Source organism: Pan troglodytes, chromosome 19 (genome assembly GCF_028858775.2).
Source record: "Pan troglodytes isolate AG18354 chromosome 19, NHGRI_mPanTro3-v2.0_pri, whole genome shotgun sequence".
NCBI lineage: Eukaryota > Metazoa > Chordata > Mammalia > Primates > Hominidae > Pan > Pan troglodytes.
This window is the reverse complement of record NC_072417.2, coordinates 36367448-36389347: the sequence shown is the minus strand read 5'-3', so window position 1 is coordinate 36389347 and position 21900 is coordinate 36367448. Positions and strand designations below refer to the sequence as shown.

Sequence of the window (21900 nt, the reverse complement as noted above, 5' to 3'; positions counted from 1 at the left end):
TAATTGCAATTTTCATTAAATATCTCAAAGTAATTACAATAAAAATGTTTGAAATAAGATAATATGGGTCTGGCCTTTAAATGTTGATATGTTGACCAAGGACTGAAAGAAATGTCCAGAGCTTCACAGTGTCTGCTGGGTTGGGGGTGGAGGGATGGTGGGAGGAATGTGAATTGGGATTGTAGAATTGGAGTTGAGATAGGATCAGTTCAAAGGAAGAGTTTGTTTTTTTTTTATATCTTTGATGGTTTTAATTTATATAATAATCTATTTATATGTTATATATTGTAAATGAATTATTTAATTCCTGTTAGTGTTCTCTGAGCCAGATTCCAACTTCAGTTCTGTGGTCAATTGAAATACTTTAGAATGGATATCTGCTATGAAATACTGAATCCATTTTGCTTCCTCTCTCTTGATTTTGAAAAATAATTGCTCTTTTCTGTTACAAGAGACTTTGTGGCAAGTGAGACAGTTTAAGTAAAAACTTAAAAGATAAGTAAATCTTTTGCTGTGTGTATTAATTTTGGCAAGCCTTCTTACTTGGGGATTAACTTTTTGTTTCATAGAGTTCTTTAATATCTATTGAAATTATTTTGTTTGTTTCTTAAAGCAGTTTTTACAGTTATATATTGTTCCGAATTCATCATTTAGCTTTATATGTACATGCCAGTTAGAGTCAGAATGATGGGAATAAAATGATTTCATTCTGTCTGTATTATTCCCTAGAGGTTTGTGTTCACCAGAGTTTCTCTCTTTTTACCTTTTACTATATATTGAAACTACAAATGAAAGAGCTCAATTTCTTAGCATTTATAAAATAAGTACTCCAGTGTTATGTTTACCAAAAATGTTTGAGTGAGTCTTCTCTTTGTCTTTCTCTTTTTTAAAAAATTCAGGCTCTGCTGGTTCTTCATCAGTTAGATAGCATTGATTTGTGGAATCCTGATGCTCCTGTAGAAACATTTTGGGAGATTAGGTATATGTACTTTTATTTTTTAAATTCAACTTTTAAATTTTATTTTGTATTTTTGTCTTGAAATATTAACTCTGTAGTACTTAGTACATTGTAAAACTTACACTTCCAAAGGTTTTATGGTTTTGTATTTTATTTGACTTCAAATTATTAGAATTTCTTGTTTTAACTGTAAGAAAAGTATCACAGCAATTTAGAAAATAAATTTTAAGAATAGTGCTAAATTTTGTCACCCTAACATAAGTACTGTTGTTTGGTATATTACTTTTTTCAGATTTCAATGTGGTTACTACTGTATTTTTAATAGATTTTCATAGTTATAAGCCTAGAATGATAAAATTTTGTAACAATACTGTTTTTTCAGTTTTTTGAACTATGATCTTTCATAAACTTTCTGTAATACCAATGCTTTCGATGAATGAATTAATAATGGACACCTGCTTAGAAGAAAAAAATGTATGCAGAATTTTGTGGTCTGCTTCCTAGATTATATAAATCATTACATTTTAATGAGCATGAAGTCACCACACTGAGGAAAATGTAAATGTGTAAACCTCAAGTTTGCCATTATCTTATAAGAATGGGTGTGCTAAGTTACTTGGCAGCTGAATTAAACCTTACTCTAGAGTAGTGCTGTCCACTAGTAATATAATGAGAACCCCATATGTTAAAGTTTTTTACTTACTACATTAAAGAGTAAAAAGAAGCAGGTAAAATTAATTGTAATTATGTTTTGTTTAACCCGGTGTATATTATCTATAATTTCAACATGTAATCAATATAAAAGTTATTAATGACATTTCATTCTCTTTTTTTTAATAAAGTCTTCAAACTTTGGTGTGTCTTTTATACTTACAGCACATCTCAATTTGAACAAGCCACACTTAAAGTGCTCAATAGCCACGTGTGGCTGGCTAGTGGCTACCATGTTAGACAGTGCAGCTCTGGAGTAGGGATCAGGAAACTTTTCTCTAAAAGGCCAGATAGTAAATATTTTAGGGCTTGTGGGTCATATAGTTTCTGTCATAACCATTCAGTTCTGCCTTTGGAGCATGAAAGTGGCCACAGACATGTGAATGAACGGGCATGGCTGTGTTTAACTAAAACTGTATATTTACAATAGCAAGTGATAGGCTAGGTTTGGCCTGTGGATGGTAGCTTGCAGACCCCCACTGTGGAGCACTGGGTTTATAGGCAGTCTCTGCTGTGCATGTGGTTTATTGTTTCTTCTTATGTCTACTACAAGGATGAGATACATGGATAGAAACACTGGGAGTTTAATGAAACATAGGGGGCTTATAAATAAATACTTGCTTTTTTTCTATAACCTGTAGACTTATTTCCTTTGATTATAATGCTATTGACACTTTGATAACTGTTTCTCTAAAACCTTACAAGAAAAACTAAGCTTCTCTAAACTTGTATTCATTATGGGAGAATGCCATTCTTATGTCTGGTTATATCTGCATTAGGTTATTGATGATGCTAGTAACAATGAACTTTATGTTACTGCAGCTCACAAATGCTTTTTTACATCTGCAAGAAATTAACTAGTCATCAAATGCTTAGTAGCACAGAAATTCTCAAGTGGTTGCGGGAAATATTGATCTGCAGGAATAAATTTCTTCTTAAAAATAAGGTAAGCAAAATGACATATTTAAAAAATGGAAGAATATTTGGAATGGTAATGGTGAGAGATTACTAAAGTGTTTTATAGCCAAATTAGGTTCTATTTCAGCTTCTCCTTCCTCCCAATGTTCTCAAAAGGAAATATGTGTGCAGAGGACAATGACTGGCAAATCAGCATTTTAAAAATTATTCTGAGGCTTTGGCCTTAGAACCACACTGTTGATGAATTCTAGTTCTAGTTGAGTTAAATAGGTCTCTATGGGGCAGGCCTAGGAAAAGTGGGGGCTGCTATAACCAAAGTAGCTTGAGGAGCATATTGTATCTTTACTCTTAAGTTCATACATAAGACATAATTCATACATAAAATTTATTTTAACATATAGCTTCTGTAATTTAAGAATTCTATTATGGCGTAGATTTGGGAGTACTTGATTTAATGGGTTTTTGTCCAGTTCTAGAATCATAGCTCTGAGAAATCGTAAAGACCTAGATCTCATGGCTAGACTAGTCCAGAGAATTATCTATCAAGAAGCAAAAGGGAAACAGTTGAGGGTCCTCAATCTAGATTTATTTCGATTCCTCCAATAAGGGTTTCACCTCTTGAAAATATCAGGAGACTTCTTCGTTGGGGTGGAGTGAAATGTTTTGATTCTGAACTATTGAAACATGGTGAGGTTGTGGAAGATAGAGAAGAGCCTTAAATTTCTTTTAACATATAGTTTCTGTAATTAATCAATTTAGGAATTCTGTTATGGCCTAGTTTTCGGAGTACTTGATTTAATGAGTTTTTATCTGGTACTAGAAGCATAGCTGTGAAAGACCTTAAATGTATGAAACTCATATCCTTTTCAGTATTTACAGCTGTTATTAATAAATTGTCTCTTTAGAAATAGACTAATGGTGAAGTGGGTTTATTCACATGTGACTTATTTGATATGTTAATGTAGTGGAATTTGGCATTATTCCAAAGATACAGAAAGAGATTAGACTTCAGACTTTCATGGCCTCGCCTATGGTATAATCTCCAGAATGTGAGTATGAGGAATCCAGTAATGAATTCATAGTGCCCTGGTAGGCATAGTCACTCTTGTGACATACTTGGTGTATATACATACCAGAGTTAATTACTGGTCCAGAAGAACTTAATCTCAAGAGCCAATTTCTGGTTATCCCAACATGGCACAGTATAAAATCTTATGGAAAAAAAATCTTTGTCATTGAGATCAAATTATAGTTTCCATACAGTAGATTTATATTGTTGATGTTTTACTCATGTTTATGTCAGACTTAATTTATATTTGTAGAATCTACTGTTTCTGATGATTTAGAGAATGGGAAACTGAAAGAAATTTTAAAGAATTAAGTAAACCTTGTTTGTTCTAATGGGTTTCTAGTGAATCTCCTTCAAGTTGGGGCATAGAGATTGAGAGGAGAGGTTTTTTAGGAGAGTCTCAAACAGGAAGACAACTCAAATAAGTGTTTATTCCTCTTGGTTGTCAGTGCTTCAGTAAAGCTTATTTATTTATTTTTTCTAGCAGGCAGATAGAAGTTCCTGTCACTTTCTCCTTTTTTACGGGGTAGGATGTGATATTCCTTCTAGTGGAAATACCAGTCAAATGTCCATGGATCATGAAGAATTACTACGTACTCCTGGAGCCTCTCTCCGGAAGGGAAAAGGGAACTCCTCTATGGTCAGCTTCTTCTGTACTTTTTCTGTATCATTTTATGTGCTCTGTTTGTTTTCTGAATGAAATTTGGTAAATTTCATCTAGGTAATATAGTGTAATAGTGAAAAACTGCTTAGAATCTAGTTCTATTACTGCTCTTTGTGGAACCTTGGGCAAGTTCTTAACATCCTTGTTCCTCAGTTCCTCAACTTTAAAATGGGGACAGTAATAGTTCCTGCCCCAGAGTTGTTAAAGAGGGTTAAATAAAAGGATGTGTAAATAGCACTTGACACTTACAAGCTTTATCTGATAATTATAATTATTATAAACCTCCACTCCATAAAAAACCCATTCATACCACAGAAGTATAGAATTCGTACCGGCTAAAAAAGGTACAGATTTACAGGGATAAAAACAAAGTATTTTGCTTCATGTTAAAGATAAGTGTTTCTGTGATTTGTGTTTGTGTGTATAATTTCTTTTAAATATAAATCATATTTCAAGTGAAAATATCACATCATTACAGAAGAGTTTATTTTCCAAACCAAAACTTTTTTCATTCCTAATTTTTAATGCAACCTTGTTAAGGAAAAAACACACCTAAGCAGTATGATATTTACTAATGTCTGTTTTACTTGTAGAATTTGCATTTATTTTATCAATTATTTTCTCCATTTTGTGTTTGGAGAATAAGTAATTCAGAATCAAATGTATCTTCTACAGCAATATTTAGTTCTTGTTTATGCCCTTGTTTCAATGAGTGCTGCAGTGTACTTATTTTATTACTTCCCTATAGCAAGTAGATAGAATTTCCTGTTACTTCCTCTTTTTTTGTCATTTCTAATTGACTGGGAGGTACATTATATTGTTACTGCAGTAGATTTACGTTATGGTGTTTACCTGTCCATGTTAGAATCAGTTTACATTTCTGGAATCTGGAATAGGATAATATCTATTTGATTTGAAATTGAACAGATGGTAGCATTATGTTGGTCCAGATAATCTCATTTCTCATTTGGACAAGATATTTTGGGGTTTGAAAAATTCCTATAATGATTAAAGGAAAAAGCTCTTGTGAGTTATTGTATGCTGAGACACACACACACACACACACACGCACACACACAGTTTATTGCATTGTTAGATTTTATACATAAAATTACCCAAGTTGCAAATATATGTCTTCCACCCTTGACTCTCAGGATAGTGCAGCAGGATGCAGCGGAACCCCCCCGATTTGCCGACAAGCCCAGACCAAACTAGAAGTGGCCCTGTACATGTTTCTGTGGAACCCTGACACTGAAGCTGTTCTGGTTGCCATGTCCTGTTTCCGCCACCTCTGTGAGGAAGCAGATATCCGGTGTGGGGTGGATGAAGTGTCAGTGCATAACCTCTTGCCCAACTATAACACATTCATGGAGTTTGCCTCTGTCAGCAATATGATGTCAACAGGTAAATGTGAATAGTGGTTTTTTTTACTCAGTCTGCCTCAAAGCACATGGCATCTGATTTTGAGAATGTATTTAAGGTCACTACTTTGTAAGTTTACAGGGGAAATTCAAGTAGCTTACTTGAAATCCTTTTCTGAACAAAGTAAGATGAAAATAAAAAGCATTTGAAATAAATTGTTAGTCTTCCACTGAGTTGTTAATATGCTATACATTTTAAAAATAACTGGCAGTAGATGTTACTATCAGTTATGATTATGTAATTTACTCTGCCTAAGTTGTAGATAGTGAAGTTTTACAAACATTGGCATATGTTTTGAGTAAATTGTAGGTGGGAATAGCTATTTTATTCTGTGGACATTGTAGAGTCCAAGATAAGTACCTTTCCTGTGAGGTTAGTGAAAGGAAGTTTTTGGCTTTATCATTTGAAGCACTTGCTCTGCTCTTCCTACTCCTTTTGGGTGGGGCTTATCAGGTTCTCCATTGGCAGGCAGGGCTCTAAGTGCAGTAACTTGATTTGCTGTTGTATTTGCTTAGGAAGAGCAGCACTTCAGAAAAGAGTGATGGCACTGCTGAGGCGCATTGAGCATCCCACTGCAGGAAACACTGAGGTATGCCCTTAGCAACAGAAACACCCCTCCCAGGCGCCCACCCTCAATTTGGAAGCCTCTTGTTACATATGTGTGATCAGGAATAGCTTTTGAAGTAAATCCAAGATATGTTCATATTACAAGTATAATATCTGAGTATTTAATATACATCAAGTTTGAAACTTGGCTGTAGCTGATTGATGTTTAGCTCTAGACTAAGTTGCTTTCAAGTGATAATTGCCTTCATTTTAGGCTTGGGAAGATACACATGCAAAATGGGAACAAGCAACAAAGCTAATCCTTAACTATCCAAAAGCCAAAATGGAAGATGGCCAGGTAAGTCTGTAAAATTGACTTTTGTCTGTTAACTGATCTGCTAAATATATGTACTTCACTTTGATAATCTTTCAAGAGTCGCTCAGTAAAGTAAACATATAGTTGTGTGAAGACTGATACTTAGTTGTGGTTTATCTAGACCTGTACTTTGTAATGTGGTAGCTACTAGCTATGTGTGACTATTTAACTTAAATTTTAACATAATTAAAATTAAATAAAATTTAGTTCCTCAATCACATAGTAACCACATCGCAAGTACCAGTAGCCACATATGACAATTACTTACTCTATTGGACAGCAGAGAGAGAAAATGTTCCTGTCATCACAGAAATACTGGGCAGCACTGCTAGAGACTGTTTGTTGCAGAGACCATTTCTTTACCTTTTCTTGCACTTTCTCCCTTCATCAGGGTGTTTCACAGAATTTTCAGAAAAGGGGCAACAGAGGTAGAGAAAAATTAACATGGAAACAATTCATTTTGCTATTTTGTTAGGTATTCTAATTAAAGAATGTCTTAGGCAGTAGATTGATCCCATAGAGTAAATGAAATTTTAAAATGTGGACAGTTCATTCAACTATTACTATTGACTATATTATCTGTTACTTTGGAAATTAACGATCAGTTAGTGTTTGTGTGTATTTGATTTGTAATGTTCATATTGCTCTCATTATTAGGTGATTTATAAAAACTGGTTGTTCCTCCATGGTGTTTTTGTCATGCTTAATTACAATAGGAAAAAGTTATATTTTTACGAAGCAAATGTGTGTACCTAATACCTTTATTTGGAGGGGACATGTAGCTTTAGAATGAAAACTTTTGGGGGGATAACTGTTTTATATAATTACATACCATACAGTTCACCCATTTAAAGTGTCCAATTCAGTGACTGTTTTTAATGTATTCACAGAGTTGTGCAACCATCACCACAATCAAGTTTTAGAACAATTTCATCAATTGAGAAAAAAACCCCGTACCCTTTAGCTATCTCTGCCTCTAACCACCCCCCACCCACTTTCTTGCCTCTCTTCCCCCAACGTCTCTAGCCCTAGGCAACCATGAATCTACTTTCTGTCTTTGTAGATTTGCCTATTCCAGATATATTCTGTAAATGGAATTATAGAATATGCGGGCTTTTGTGATTAGCTTCTTTCACTTAGCATGATGTTTCCAAGGTTCATCCATGTGAAATCAAAACTTTTTAAAAGAAATTTGACACTCGGCTGATTATATTAGTGTATGATAAAAATAGATCAGTGACTCTTTAAAAATGTATATGGTAATTTTATGGGTTGATTTTAATGTATATTTTACATTTTTTGTACTTTTGTCATGGAAGAAATGTTGGATAAAGCATAATTTGTCAAGTCTCAACTAATTAAGGTTTAATTCATGCTTTGCACAAAAATTTTGTGTTTAGGCTGCTGAAAGCCTTCACAAGACCATTGTTAAGAGGCGAATGTCCCATGTGAGTGGAGGAGGATCCATAGATTTGTCTGACACAGACTCCCTACAGGAATGGATCAACATGACTGGCTTCCTTTGTGCCCTTGGGGGAGTGTGCCTCCAGCAGAGAAGCAATTCTGGACTGGCAACCTATAGCCCACCCATGGGTCCAGTCAGTGAACGTAAGGGTTCTATGATTTCAGTGATGTCTTCAGAGGGAAACGCAGATACACCTGTCAGCAAATTTATGGATCGGCTGTTGTCCTTAATGGTGTGTAACCATGAGAAAGTGGGACTTCAAATACGGACCAATGTTAAGGATCTGGTGGGTCTAGAATTGAGTCCTGCTCTGTATCCAATGCTATTTAACAAATTGAAGAATACCATCAGCAAGTTTTTTGACTCCCAAGGACAGGTAAAGTGTTCTCTTATTTTTCACCTTTCTCTATGAATAGAGTGAATTGTTTGAAATAAGCCTTTTTCTTTCAGATTATTTAAATTAGGTACTCACAGTTTTTAAAAATTTCCAAAAAATTGCAGAAAGAAGAGTCATCTCAATGTAGGGGTCAGCTTGCCTCTTAGGAACTCTGGTGTGTATGTGTGCCTAAGGGTATACGTGCCCTGTGTATGGGTACGAGTGTCTGCGTATATCTGTATGCTTATTTGGCTCTATGCCTGTGGGTGCACTTACTCTGTGTGTTTAGATCAGTCAGTTTCATCTCTCTAGGGGGTCTGTCTTCTGGGCATTGATGGCAAATCATTAATGTATTTGTTCTTTCTTTAGGTTTTATTGACTGATACCAATACTCAATTTGTAGAACAAACCATAGCTATAATGAAGAACTTGCTAGATAATCATACTGAAGGCAGCTCTGAACATCTAGGGCAAGCTAGCATTGAAACAATGATGTTAAATCTGGTCAGGTAAGCATTCTACTGAAATGTAGCAGAAACATTTTAAGAGATAAGAAAAACCTCTTACACACTGATACTGGTAGTAATTGATAAAATAACTTGCCATTCTTTACTGCACACAAACTAGGGTGTGACAGTAAGGTAACCAGAAGTTGTGTACGTTCTTTTCTAAATAAATATCTTATTGTTTTTAAACTTACATTTAATTCGTTTTACTTGATGACTAAAGTATTTAGAATGCCTTCTCTTTTGTCTATATCTGATAATTTTTTTATTGTTTATATGTCTATATAGGTATGTTCGTGTGCTTGGGAATATGGTCCATGCAATTCAAATAAAAACGAAACTGTGTCAATTAGTTGAAGTAATGATGGCAAGGAGAGATGACCTCTCATTTTGCCAAGAGATGAAATTTAGGTGAGTTCTCAAAAGAGCAATGTAGGGTCTTGTAAATCTTAATATGTCCAATGAAGTACAGAAAAAGAGTAGATATGCGGTTATTGGTAGAAAGGAGGACATGAAAAGAGAGCAATTTACATGTTTGTTTTTCTCTACATCTCTTCTCAAATTTCCCTAAGCTTTGTGCCTGTGACAATGCTCCCTTTTTCTAAAACTGTGCTATACTTGAGCTAAGAATTTGATTCTATTTCCAATCTGATACCATAACTAAGGGCCATGATGGAGGATAAATATCCGTGTTGCTTGTTCCCTTCTGGCTTTTATGGCTGTGATAGCAGTATCTCTTTTATAAAGTCGTCATGTCACTTAGGTTATCTGGCAAATTATTTGCACTATAAGAAATCTTACGTGACTAAAGGTGTGTGTGTGGCTTCAAAAACATTGTTTGCTGTTTCTCTTTTCTCCACCATTCTATAGGAATAAGATGGTAGAATACCTGACAGACTGGGTTATGGGAACATCAAACCAAGCAGCAGATGATGATGTAAAATGTCTTACAAGGTAAAAAAAGAATGACCTTCAAGTATTAGTGGGTTTTACTGTGAGAGTTATAACTACTTAATTACAGCTTTATACTTGTATTTTATGTGTATTTAAACTTTTGAGATGTCAAACTTTTGTGTTTGAAATATGTAAAGACGCTAATCTTTATTACTGCTTTTTTTTGACTGATAGACTTTCAGTAAAATTAAATGTGAAAGAGTGATATGTTTGGGAAGTTAGTGTTGTCAGTTTATGAAGAATAGTCTACAGTTATTGGGAAATAAGATACATAAAACCTCAGATTGCATTTGTGTTATGATTAGATAGATAAAGGTATTATTTGAGGAACTCATTGTGTTGAATCTTTGTAAGAAATAATTTATTTCCTGATTCAAGCACCAGAGACAGAAAAAAAAGGAAGTAATCAAGTCTGCTTTAATGATACTTATTGACACATATCAGAAAGTGATTAAACACTATGGACTGTATAATAAGCATTCACATATGTTTCTTTGACCAAGCCTAGCTTTATAATACAGCCTTCTCTGTCAGGGATTGGTTCCAAGAACCACTCCCCAAACCCCTGCCCACATCTTACTCCCATGAACACTAAAATCCACAGATGCTCAAGTCCCTGACATAAGATGTCATAGTATTTGCATATAAACTATACACATCCTCCCATATATTTTTAATTATCTTTAGATTACTTATAATATCTAATACAATATAAATGTTGTAGAAATAATTGTTATACTATATTGTTTAGGGAATAACAGCAACAAAAAATCTGTACATGTTGAGTACAGATGAAACCCTCCTTTTTTTTCCCCCAAATATTTTCAATCCATGGGTGGTTGAATCCATGGATATAGAACTCACTGATACAGAGGGCCCATTGTACATGCTTCTGATTTAAGGTAGCCATTTTGCCAAGATTACTTTGTAGAAAGTAAGTATTACCTTCTCCCCATTTGAGATGATTTTGTATTCTGGGATCTGCATATTAACTCAAATTATTTGGGTTGTGCTAATAATTTGTTTAATGAAATAGGTAGTTCCTAAGGTTTATATCTGTTAGTAAGAGGTTTATTTGAGGGGAAGTGAAAGAACTTGAAAGATTCATGGTCTCTAAATTTTTTTTTTTTTTCCCCAGAGATTTGGACCAGGCAAGCATGGAAGCAGTAGTTTCACTTCTAGCTGGTCTCCCTCTGCAGCCTGAAGAAGGAGATGGTGTGGAATTGATGGAAGCCAAATCACAGTTATTTCTTAAGTAAATTTCAGTCACCAAAAAACATAAAGCAAAAAGCAAATAAAGCCCCCCACCACACAAAAAAAGCAAAGAAATAATACCCATGACAGGACTAGGATAGGAAAATAACTGTGTTTTGTGATTTTTTTAAAGAAAATAATATGATCAGTGAAATTTTGCTTATAATAAAACCCAGATTGCTTCATTAAGTCATTTACAAAAGTGACATTGTCTAAGCTGTTTGGACCACTAATTTTATATACTAACATTAAAAGTGACACATTTACCAGGTAACATTGCATCTATTTGATGCTTATGTTATGAAAGGTATACTAGGCTATATCAGGTAAAATCATGTCCAACATAGCACACTTCATAATAAGCCACCCTGGCTGATTATCCCGAGAGAGGAGAGAAACAGTTAACCCAGGGCCATTCACACCATGCACATATGATTGTTTTGGAATGTCTGGTTAGCTTTCTAGTTGATACGGCCTTCGCTATGTAAAGGTCAGTCTTTTTATTTCTCAGATACTTCACATTATTTATGAACCTTTTGAATGACTGCAGTGAAGTTGAAGATGAAAGTGCGCAAACAGGTGGCAGGAAACGTGGCATGTCTCGGAGGCTGGCATCACTGAGGCACTGTACGGTCCTTGCAATGTCAAACTTACTCAATGCCAACGTAGACAGTGGTCTCATGCACTCCATAGGTGAGATCAAATGAAAGTTTCATACAGAAATACAAAACCTAGAGAACTGGCATGTAAGAGAAGCAAAAATTACTTCAGCAAGGCCATGTTAGTAAATTTGCATGTGTTTGTCCACATTAGGCTTAGGTTACCACAAGGATCTCCAGACAAGAGCTACATTTATGGAAGTTCTGACAAAAATCCTTCAACAAGGCACAGAATTTGACACACTTGCAGAAACGGTATTGGCTGATCGGTTTGAGAGATTGGTGGAACTGGTCACAATGATGGGTGATCAAGGAGAACTCCCTATAGCGATGGCTCTGGCCAATGTGGTTCCTTGTTCTCAGTGGGTAAGTGATTAGAGTAAGTGGAGAAGAAAAGTGCCTGGCACATAGCAAATCCTTCAGAATATATTTGTTCAATAAATGTTTGTTGAATGAATTGATAAAATTTTAGAGCCAGAAGAAAGATGTTTAGTTAGGTGATTTTTCAGCTGTAGGGAAGTGGTTGGCACCACTAGACCTGACTAGTGTTCTGTATCATTTCATCCTACTAAAAAATTCCATTTAAACGCATTAAAAATCACTGATCTACTCTGGTGTCTTCATATATTTGATAAGGTAATTAGGTTAAACCTAATTTTAGTTAGTTGTTGCAATGCTGGAATTGGAATCCACGATTTGTGCCTGTTTACTACCTCCAGTTTGCTATTCTTTTCCCCATAATGTCTTATACAGTTTTTTAAAAATTTAAGCACTATATTTGCATTTGATATTATGATATTGTTTATTTTAAACACTGAAAGCGTCATATGGCTATGTCTCTCTCTTAATTTAATGAAAAATTTTCCTCAAATCACATCATTCTTAATACATGCTAAAACGTTGAGAAGGGTTGTTGTTCCTTTCCAGTGTTAAAAGGCTATTTGCTTTTTAGTGTACCAAAACTGATTTCAGTTATAGTAAATTATGACAAATAAGGTAATCTGTCCTTGTTAACAAGTCTGTATTTGTTATACCTGTACTTAAAGTAAAATTCAAACTCCTTATCCTGTCCTACAAGGCTCTACCTGATCTGGGCCCTACCTCATCTCTAACATCATCTTATGCTATTTTCTTTCTTGTTCACCAAAGCCACACCAGCTACCTTTCTGTCCCTCCTTGTTAGACTTATTTCTGCTTTAGAGCACCGTTGCTGCTGCCACCACCTGAAATGCTTCTCTTCTGGTATTTTATTTTGGTGAGAACACCTGGCATGAGATCTACCCTCTAACAGATTTTTAAGTGTATAATACAGTATTGCTGTCTGTAGGCACAATGCTGCACAGCAGATCTCTAGAACTTACCTTGTATAATTGAAATTTTATACTCATTGATTAGCAACCGCCCCAAATTATTGAAACCTCCTTGAAGCCTAAAATTCAGAAATGTTCAAATGTTTTGAAAATGGATATTCTGAATTATCTTATTAGCATCTACCTATAATTAGCACTGAAAATAGTAATTTTTTAAATAAAGAATCAGTTAAGGGCTGGGTGTGGTGGCTCACGCCTGTAATCCCAGCACTTTGGGAGGCTGAGGCAGGAGGATCACAAGGTCGGGAGATCGAGACCATCCTGGCTAACACCGTGAAACCCTGTCTCTACTAAAAAAATACAAAAAAATCAGCTGGGCGTGGTGGCAGGTGCCAATAGTCCCAGTTACTTGGGAGGCTGAGGCAGGAGAATGGCGTGAACCCAGGAGGGTTGCAGTGAGCCAAGATCACGCCACTGCACTCCAGCCTGGGCGACAGAGCGAGACTCTGTCTCAAAAAAAAAAAAAAAAAAAAAGAATCATTTAGTTCAAGTAGCTTTAATTCATTGAGTTTTATATTAAATGACTTTGAGAAGGAATTTTCTGTTAGGCCAGATCTCACCTACCACATTATTGTAATCCTTGGATCAGGCAAGAATTAGAGAGCTATGAGCCATGATCCTGGCCTTTGTTGTTACTGCTTGAGGATTGAGGCATCTTTTTATGGCTACCCCTATTATCTATAAATTTCTTAAATTTCTTCTTATCATGTGATTAAACAGTGATTTACCATTAGATCATTTTTTCTTGAGTGTACCCCAAACTGTTTTACTACAGAGAGTTATAAAGGATGTCATTTAGGTAATAGAAATTTCAGCCCTCATCCTTGGGACCCTAGCTTTGTATGTAAATCTGGCTCATCTCTGGGTTCTGAATGCCCAATTCCTTTTCTTCCTGGTTTCTCAAAAATCCTATAGTCTTTCTGTTTTTGTTGTGTCTCTGCCTAGTATATATTCAGTATTCGCTGAGTTCCCCGACTGTATGAGAAGAGAGTAGAACTCTTCTGATCATCAATCTTATTTCTGCTCTGTGCAAATGCTTGTACATATCAAACTAAATTCTTTGCTGTCATCTTCTGTTTCTGCTCTCTTTCATTTTGTGATGTAATTTGAGCTGAATCTTGGAGATATTGTCTCCTAGTAAAGCGTAGCCCTCTCTTAATAGCTTTTACCGGTTAATCCTTGGAATTAACAGCTATCATAGACATTGTATATAGTCATCTATCATAAACAATTTACACTGTTAAATCTCAGGATAAATATTAATCAGTCACCATTTGCCTTAATTTAGCAAGTGGTTGTCAACTTTGGGTTTACATTTTTGCTACTCTTTAGCTTCCTACCTAAGAATAAAAATGGGATTGTTTGCACTAACCTGATTTTGTTTTGTTCTCAGGATGAACTAGCTCGAGTTCTGGTTACTCTGTTTGATTCTCGGCATTTACTCTACCAACTGCTCTGGAACATGTTTTCTAAAGAAGTAGAATTGGCAGACTCCATGCAGACTCTCTTCCGAGGCAACAGCTTGGCCAGTAAAATAATGACATTCTGTTTCAAGGTTTGTATCATTCATTTTGTGTGTATGTGTGTGCTGAGGTATGTCAAGTAATATTATGTACAGAATGTGCAGGGCTGATTGTCTTCTTTTAAGGTAAAATATATGGAGCAGGTATAATAAACTCCTATTCGTGCATTTCTATAGGTATATGGTGCTACCTATCTACAAAAACTCCTGGATCCTTTATTACGAATTGTGATCACATCCTCTGATTGGCAACATGTTAGCTTTGAAGTGGATCCTACCAGGTTTGTCATCTTTTCACATAGAACCGCTGTTTTTTGTTTTTTTTTGTTTGTTTTTTGTTTTTTTACTAACACTGCATGAAGCAAGGCACCTTCTCCCCTTGATCATTAAAATTAGTTTTTAATTATAAAAGTTATATACAAATACACGTTTCTTTAATGATATCTGTAATTTTTTTTTAAGGTATCCTTTTATTTGCCTTAGATCCAGGGACAAACTAGAGAAAGGTGTCTTTGACTTCCACCTCCAGAGACTGTTACTAGTTAAGTCTGTTCCCCTGTCCTTTTTCCATGCATTTACATATTCATATGCAGTCACTTGCATGCATACTCTTTTTCTAACTCACTTCTTCTATGATGAGGAGTGACTTAGGAGAAGGGAAAGAGGCTAATAGGTAATGCAGGCTGCAGTTTATTTATTTGTCATTTTTTTAAAAATTTGAGACAGAGTCTCACTCTGCCATTCAGGCTGGGGTGCACTGGCGCAGTCTCGGCTCACTGCAACCTCTGCCTCCCAGGTTCGTGTGATTCTCCGGCCTCAGCCTCCTGAGTAGCTGGGATTACAGGTGTGCGCCACCACGCCCAGGTAATTTTTTTTTTTTTTTTTTTTGTATTTTTAATAGAGATGGTGTTTCACCATCTTGGCCAGGCTGGTCTCAAACTCCTGACCTCAGGTGATCCGCCTGCCCTGGCCTCCAAAAATACTGGGATTACAGGTGTGAGCCACCATGCCCACCCCAGAGTGCAGTTTAAACCACCATTTCTGTGAAGCTTTCTCTGCTTGTTACCAGGTACTACCCACGAACAAAGAAATATGCTTTGTTCTGTGCTGTGCACCACCATTGTAACAATTGTGATGATTTATGAGTTTCTCTCTCCTCTAGACTGTTTGCTCTTTTACATTTTTACATCTTTATATCCTTCCATGAGTATTTAGCATGGTGTCTGCCTTATAGTGAACATTTTATAAATATTTGTTAAGTGAATGAATTTTAACGGAATATCTTATGCTTGCTTTTTCTAAGCCGCATGTTAAGATGTTCTTGTCTCTTTCAGTTAGGACTTTATTTTTTACTTTTAAGTTCAGAGCTTCTTGATGATTGTTCTTCCTAAATAATCATTATTTAGCAACTGTGTATCAGTTGATATTTTTGGCTCTGCATTTGCTGAAGTATCAACTGTAATATCTATTCAGAACTCCAGCACTAAGCCAATTTTTGTTAAAATAGTTAAAAACTTAAAAGCAATTTTTATATTTTTATTTACTTCTTATTTTTTGAAATGGGGTCTCACTCTGTCACCCAGGCTGGAGTGCGGTGGCACCATCTCGGCTCACTGCAACCTTCCTGTGCAGGACTCAAGCGATTCTCCCATCTCAGCCTCCCAAGTAGCTGGGATTACAGGCATGCACCACCATGCAAAATACAAAATTTTTGTATTTTGGTAGAGACGAGGTTTTGCCTTGTTGCCCAGGCTGGTCTCAAACTCCTAGACTAAAGAGATCCACATGCTGTGGCCTCCCAAAGTGCTGGGATTACAGATGTGAGCCACCACGCCTGGCCAAAGCAATATTTTGTAAAGCCTTGTATTTTCTTGCCATTAAGCACTTTCAGTTTTTTTCTTGACAACTTCTCATGTCTACTTTTTTTTTTTTTTTGCAATTTTCAAGCGTACATAATACATTATTACGGATTTTTATGTTAATTTTGCGCCCTACAATTTTACTGAATCTTATTATTAAGCAATTTTACTTTCTAAAGGTTAAAGAATTACTTAGAGAGTGAACCAGCTGCTTCAAATAAGTTTACTATACAAAGTGCTGTGGTCCAGATAAGAGAACTAGATGGCAAACAATATACTCAGGTTGCTTAAAATCAAACTGAGGCCCACTCTGACATGTCAAGAGCTTGAAAGTCAACACTCCTGTGTTCACAACATGAAAAAAGCTAAAAAACCGAAAATCAGCAGCTCTTAGATCCATCAGAGAATTTAAGTCCACTCCAAAAACTGGATAGACAGGTAAATACAGAGAATCACAGTTTACCAGGAGAAGAAGCTGCTGGAGCCAGTAACTGGTAGGAAAGCTTAGATCATAATTGACAAGTTGCTGGAGGCTGAGCATGGAGTGCCTAGAGAGTTAAAACTCCTAGGGGCCTAGTCTTGCAGGGACCCCTGCACCTTTGTAAGTTTTACCTCCAGAAGCCTCATCAGGCTCTCATGGTGAAGATAGGAGAAAAATCCCTTTATGCTTTGGGCAGGGGATGGGGAAAAATAGCCATTTTTAAATATGACCACAGTGTTCTGTTATCCCTAGCAAAGGTTTGCCCTCAGGAGAAATTACTTTACCAGAGCTTTATTTGACTTAGAAGTTAGCCACCTCCAGCCCCCTCTAGCGTTTCTGTAAGAAGAGAAAAAAGGCTAAGAAACTCTTTGAGTCTGGCCTGGTGGCTCACATCTGTAATCCCAGCACTTTGGGAGGCTGAGGTGGGCAGATCACGAAGTCAGGAGATCGAGACCATACTGGCTAACATGGTGAAACCCCATCTTTACTAAAAATACAAAAAATTAGCTGGGTGTGGTGGCACGTGCCTGTAGTCCCAGCTACCAGGAGGCTGAGGCAGGAGAATTGCTTGAACCCAGGAGGTGGAGGTTGCAGTGAGCTGAGATTTGCACCACTGCACTCCAGCCTGGGCGACAGAGCGAGACTCTGTCTAAAAAAAAAAAAAAAGAAACTCTTTGAAGGTCACACTTTAAGGAATTTGGCCCAATAAAACAATGGAGATATAATCAGATTGTAGAGTACTTCCCTTCCCCAATATCCCAGTTAACGGGGAAACCCAGGGACAACAAAAGAGACAGAAATAAGAGCACTAGAGGAAATGGGCGCCTACAGTTACAGCAAACATTAAACATAACCTAACTTCTAGGCAGATTAACAGAATGCCTCACACTAAAGTCCAATTTACCTCAGTTCCTATGACCCAATACATCTTGTCTGGCTTTCAACAAAACATTACAATGCATGCTAACAAAAAATGAAAAATCAGTCTGAGGAGACAAAGCAAGCATCAGAATCAGACTCAGATGTGGCAAGATGTATTGGAACTTTGAAACTGTCAAACTGAGAGTTTAAAATAACTAATATGCTAAGGGCTTTCATGGAAAATGGACAGTGTGTAAGAACAGATGGGTAATGTAAGCAGAGACATGGAAATTAAGAAAGAATCAAAAGAGAAGGCTAGAGAAAAAAGCTGTAACAGGGAGAATTCCTTTAGTGGGCTTATCAGTAGTCTGGGCACCACTGAAGAAAGAATCGGTGAATTTGTAGTTATATCAAGAGAAACTTCCCAAACTGAAATGCAAAGACAAACAGAAGAATAAATGAAAATGAAAATACATCAAAATTTGTGGGGTTTAATAAAAGCAGTTGCTTAGCAGTGTTAAATGTATATGTTAGAAAAGAAAATCTAAAATGAATTATCTGAGCTCTCACCTTAGAAAACTAGACAAAGAGCAATACCTAAAGCAAGATGGGGGGTGGAAATCAGAAATCAATGAAATTAAAAATAGGAAAAAAATAATGAAACGCAAAGCTAGATCTTTTTATTTTTTAATTTTAATTTTTTGTGGGTACATAGTAGGTGTTTATATTTATGGCGTACATGAAATATTTTGATACAGACATGCAATGTGTAGTAATCACTTCAGGGTAAATGGGGTGTCCATCACCTCAAGCATTGATCCTTTCTTTTTTCTTTTTTGAGACAGAGTTTCACTCTTGTCGCCCAGGCTGGAATGCAGTGGTGCTATCTTGGCTCACTGCAACCTCCGCCTCCCATGTTCAAGCAATTCTCCTTGCCTCAGCCTCCCGAGTAGCTGGGATTACAGGTGCCCACCACCATGCCTGGCTAATTTTTGTATTTTTAGTAGAGACGGGGTTTCACAATATTGGCCAGGCTAGTCTTGACCTCCTGACCTCAGGCGAGCCACCTGTCTTGGCCTCCCAAAGTGCTGGGATTACAGGCGTCAGCCACCGTGCCCGGCCTATCGTTTCTTTATGTTACATACAATCCAATTATACTCTTTTAGTGATTTTTAAATGTACAATAAGTTCTCGTTGACTGTAGTCACCTTGTGCTATCAGATAACCAGATCTCATTTATATTCTTTTGTACACATTAACCATCCCCGGTCTCCCCTTCCCCACCCCCCACTACACTTCCCAGCCTCTGGGTAACTATCATTCTACTCTCTATCTCCATGAGTTCAGTTGTTTTAATTTTTTTAGCTTCCACAAATAAGAGAGCGCACGATGTTGTATTTCTTTGCCTGGCTTATTTCACTTAACATCATAACCTTCAGTTCCACCCGTGTTGTTGCAAATGACAGGAATCTCATGTTTTGTGTCTGAATAGTACTCCGTTGTGTATATGTACCACAGTTTCTTTATCCATTCTTCTGTGGACAGACACTTAGGTTGCTTCCAAATGTAGGCTATTGTGAATAGTGCTGCAACAAACATGGGAGTGCCGATATGTCTTCAATATACTGATTTCCTTTTGTTTCAGTATATACCTAGTAGTGAGATTTCTGGATCATATGGTAGTTTTATTTTTAGTTTTTTGAGGAACCTCCAAATGGTCCTCCATAGTATTATACTAATTTACATTCCTGCCAATAGTGTATGAGGGTTCCCTTTTCTCACTTTTCTCCTTGTCACCATTTGTTATTGCCTGTCTTTTGGATAAAAGCAACTTTAGGGTGACATGATATCTCATTGTAGTTTTGATTTGCATTTCTCTGATAATCAGTGATGTTGAGCACCTTTTCATGTACCTGTTTGCCATGTGTATTTTGTTTGTGTGTTTGTTTGTTTTGAGACACAGTCTTGCTCTGTCACACAGGTTGGAGTGTAGTGGTGTGATCTTGGCTCACTGCAACCTCTGCCTCCTGGGTTCAAGTGATTCTCCTGCCTCAGCCTCCTGAGTAGCTGGGATTACAGGTGCTTGCCACGATGCCCAGCTAATTTTTGTATTTTTAGTAGAGACAGGGTTTCACCATGTTGGTCAGGCTGGTCCCAAACTCCTGACCTCAAGCAATCGACCCGCCTTGGTCTCCCAAAGTGCTGAGATTACAGGCGTGGGCTACCATGCCCAGCCATGGAATATCTTTTTTCTTTGCTTTATTTTCAGTCTGTGTTTTTCCCTATAGATGATGTCTGTTTCTTGTAGGCAACAGATTGTTGGGTCATGGGTTATTTTTGTTTGTTTTTAATCCATTCAATCACTCTTACGTCTTTTGATTGGAGAATTTAGTCCATTTACATTCAGTGTTATTATTGACGAGGACTTACTCCTGCTATTTTGTTATTTGTTTTCTGGTGGTTTTGTGGTCTTCTCTTCCTCCTTTTCTTCCTTCCTGCCTTCCCTTTAGTAAAAGTGATTTTCACAGGTAATATGTTTTAATTTCTTGCTTTTTATTTTTTGCACATCTGTTGTATGTTTTTGATTTGAGGTTACCATGAGGCTTGCCAATAATATTTTATGAGCCATTCTTTTAAGCTGATGACAAGTTAACACTGATGGCATAAAGCAGCAAACAAACAAGCAAAAAGAAAACTAATAAAAACTCTACACTTTAACTTTATCCCCCTACTTTTTAACTTTTTGTTGTTTTTATGTATACCTTATTATACTGTCTGTATCTTGAAAAGCTGTAGTTATTTGTAAAAGGTTCATCTTTTAGTCTTCTCAAGATAGTAGTTCATACCACAATTACAGTGTTATAATATTTTGTGTATTTACTGTTACCAGTGAATTTTGTACCTTCAGATTTCTTATTGCTTGTTAATGTCCTTTTCCTTTTGATTGAAGAACTCCCTTTAGCATTTCTTCTAGGACAGGTCTGGCATTGATAAAATCCCTCAGCTTTTGTTTGTCTAGGAAAGTCTGTATTTCTCCATATATGAAGGATATTTTCACTGGATACTGTTCTAAGGTAAAAGTTTTTTTTTTTTCTTTATCACTTGAAATATGTCATGCCACTCTCTCCTGGCCTCTAAGGTTTCCACTGAGAAGTCTGGGGCCAGACATATTGGAGCTCCATTGTATGTTACTTGTTTCTTTCCTCTTGCTGCTTTTAGGATCCTTTCTTTATCCTTGACCTTTGGGAGTCTGATTATTAAATACCTTGAGTTAATCTTCTTTGGTTTAAATCTGTTTGGTGTTCTGTAACCTTCCTGGACTTGAATATTGATAAATATCTTTCCCTAGGTTTCATAAGTTCTCTTTTTTTTTTTTTTGAGATGGAGGTTCACTCTTGTTGCCCAGGCTGCAGTGCAATGGTGCAACCTCTGCTCACTGCACCCTCCGCCTCTACCTCCTCTTTAAGGCCAGTAACTCTTAAATTTGCTCTTTTGAGGCTGTTTTCTAGATCTTGTAAGCATGCTTCATTCTTTATTCTTGTCTCCTCTGTGTATTTTCATATAGGCTGCCTTCAAGCTTGCTTCATCAATTTTGCTTTTAAGAGACTCTTGATGCATATTTCAGTATGTCAGCTGCATTTTTCGTCTCCAGAATTTCTCTCTGGTTCTTTGTAATTGTTTCAATCTCTTCGTTAAATTTATCTGATAGGATTCCGAATTCCTTCTCCACATTATCATGGATTTCCTTGAGCTTCCTCAAAACAGCTGTTTTGAATCCTCGGTCTGAGAGGTCACATATCGCTGTCTCTCCAGGATTGATCACTGGTGCCTTCTTTAATTCGTTTGGTGGGTCATGTTTTTCTGGATGGTCTTGATGCTTATGGATGTTCATTAGTGCCTGGGCATTGAAGAGTTAGGTATTTTTGTAG

At 36.5% G+C, this 21900-nt stretch overlaps 1 protein-coding gene across 7 annotated transcripts in view; it reads left to right on the top strand.

Moving 5' to 3' along the window:
- The window catches only part of NF1 (neurofibromin 1), a 283489-nt gene that overhangs the window by 125606 nt on the left and 135983 nt on the right, over positions 1–21900 (top strand). For all 7 annotated transcript variants that reach the window (XM_009432439.5, XM_511395.8, XM_001174734.7 and 4 more), the window contains 15 exons: positions 900–979; positions 2492–2615; positions 4141–4296; positions 5475–5724; positions 6258–6331; positions 6563–6646; positions 8065–8505; positions 8875–9014; positions 9300–9422; positions 9882–9965; positions 11104–11220; positions 11731–11912; positions 12033–12244; positions 14642–14803; positions 14948–15051. In XM_009432439.5, coding sequence (XP_009430714.2) covers positions 900–979; positions 2492–2615; positions 4141–4296; positions 5475–5724; positions 6258–6331; positions 6563–6646; positions 8065–8505; positions 8875–9014; positions 9300–9422; positions 9882–9965; positions 11104–11220; positions 11731–11912; positions 12033–12244; positions 14642–14803; positions 14948–15051 — 2333 coding nt within the window. The remainder of the gene's footprint in view (positions 1–899; positions 980–2491; positions 2616–4140; positions 4297–5474; positions 5725–6257; positions 6332–6562; positions 6647–8064; positions 8506–8874; positions 9015–9299; positions 9423–9881; positions 9966–11103; positions 11221–11730; positions 11913–12032; positions 12245–14641; positions 14804–14947; positions 15052–21900) is intronic.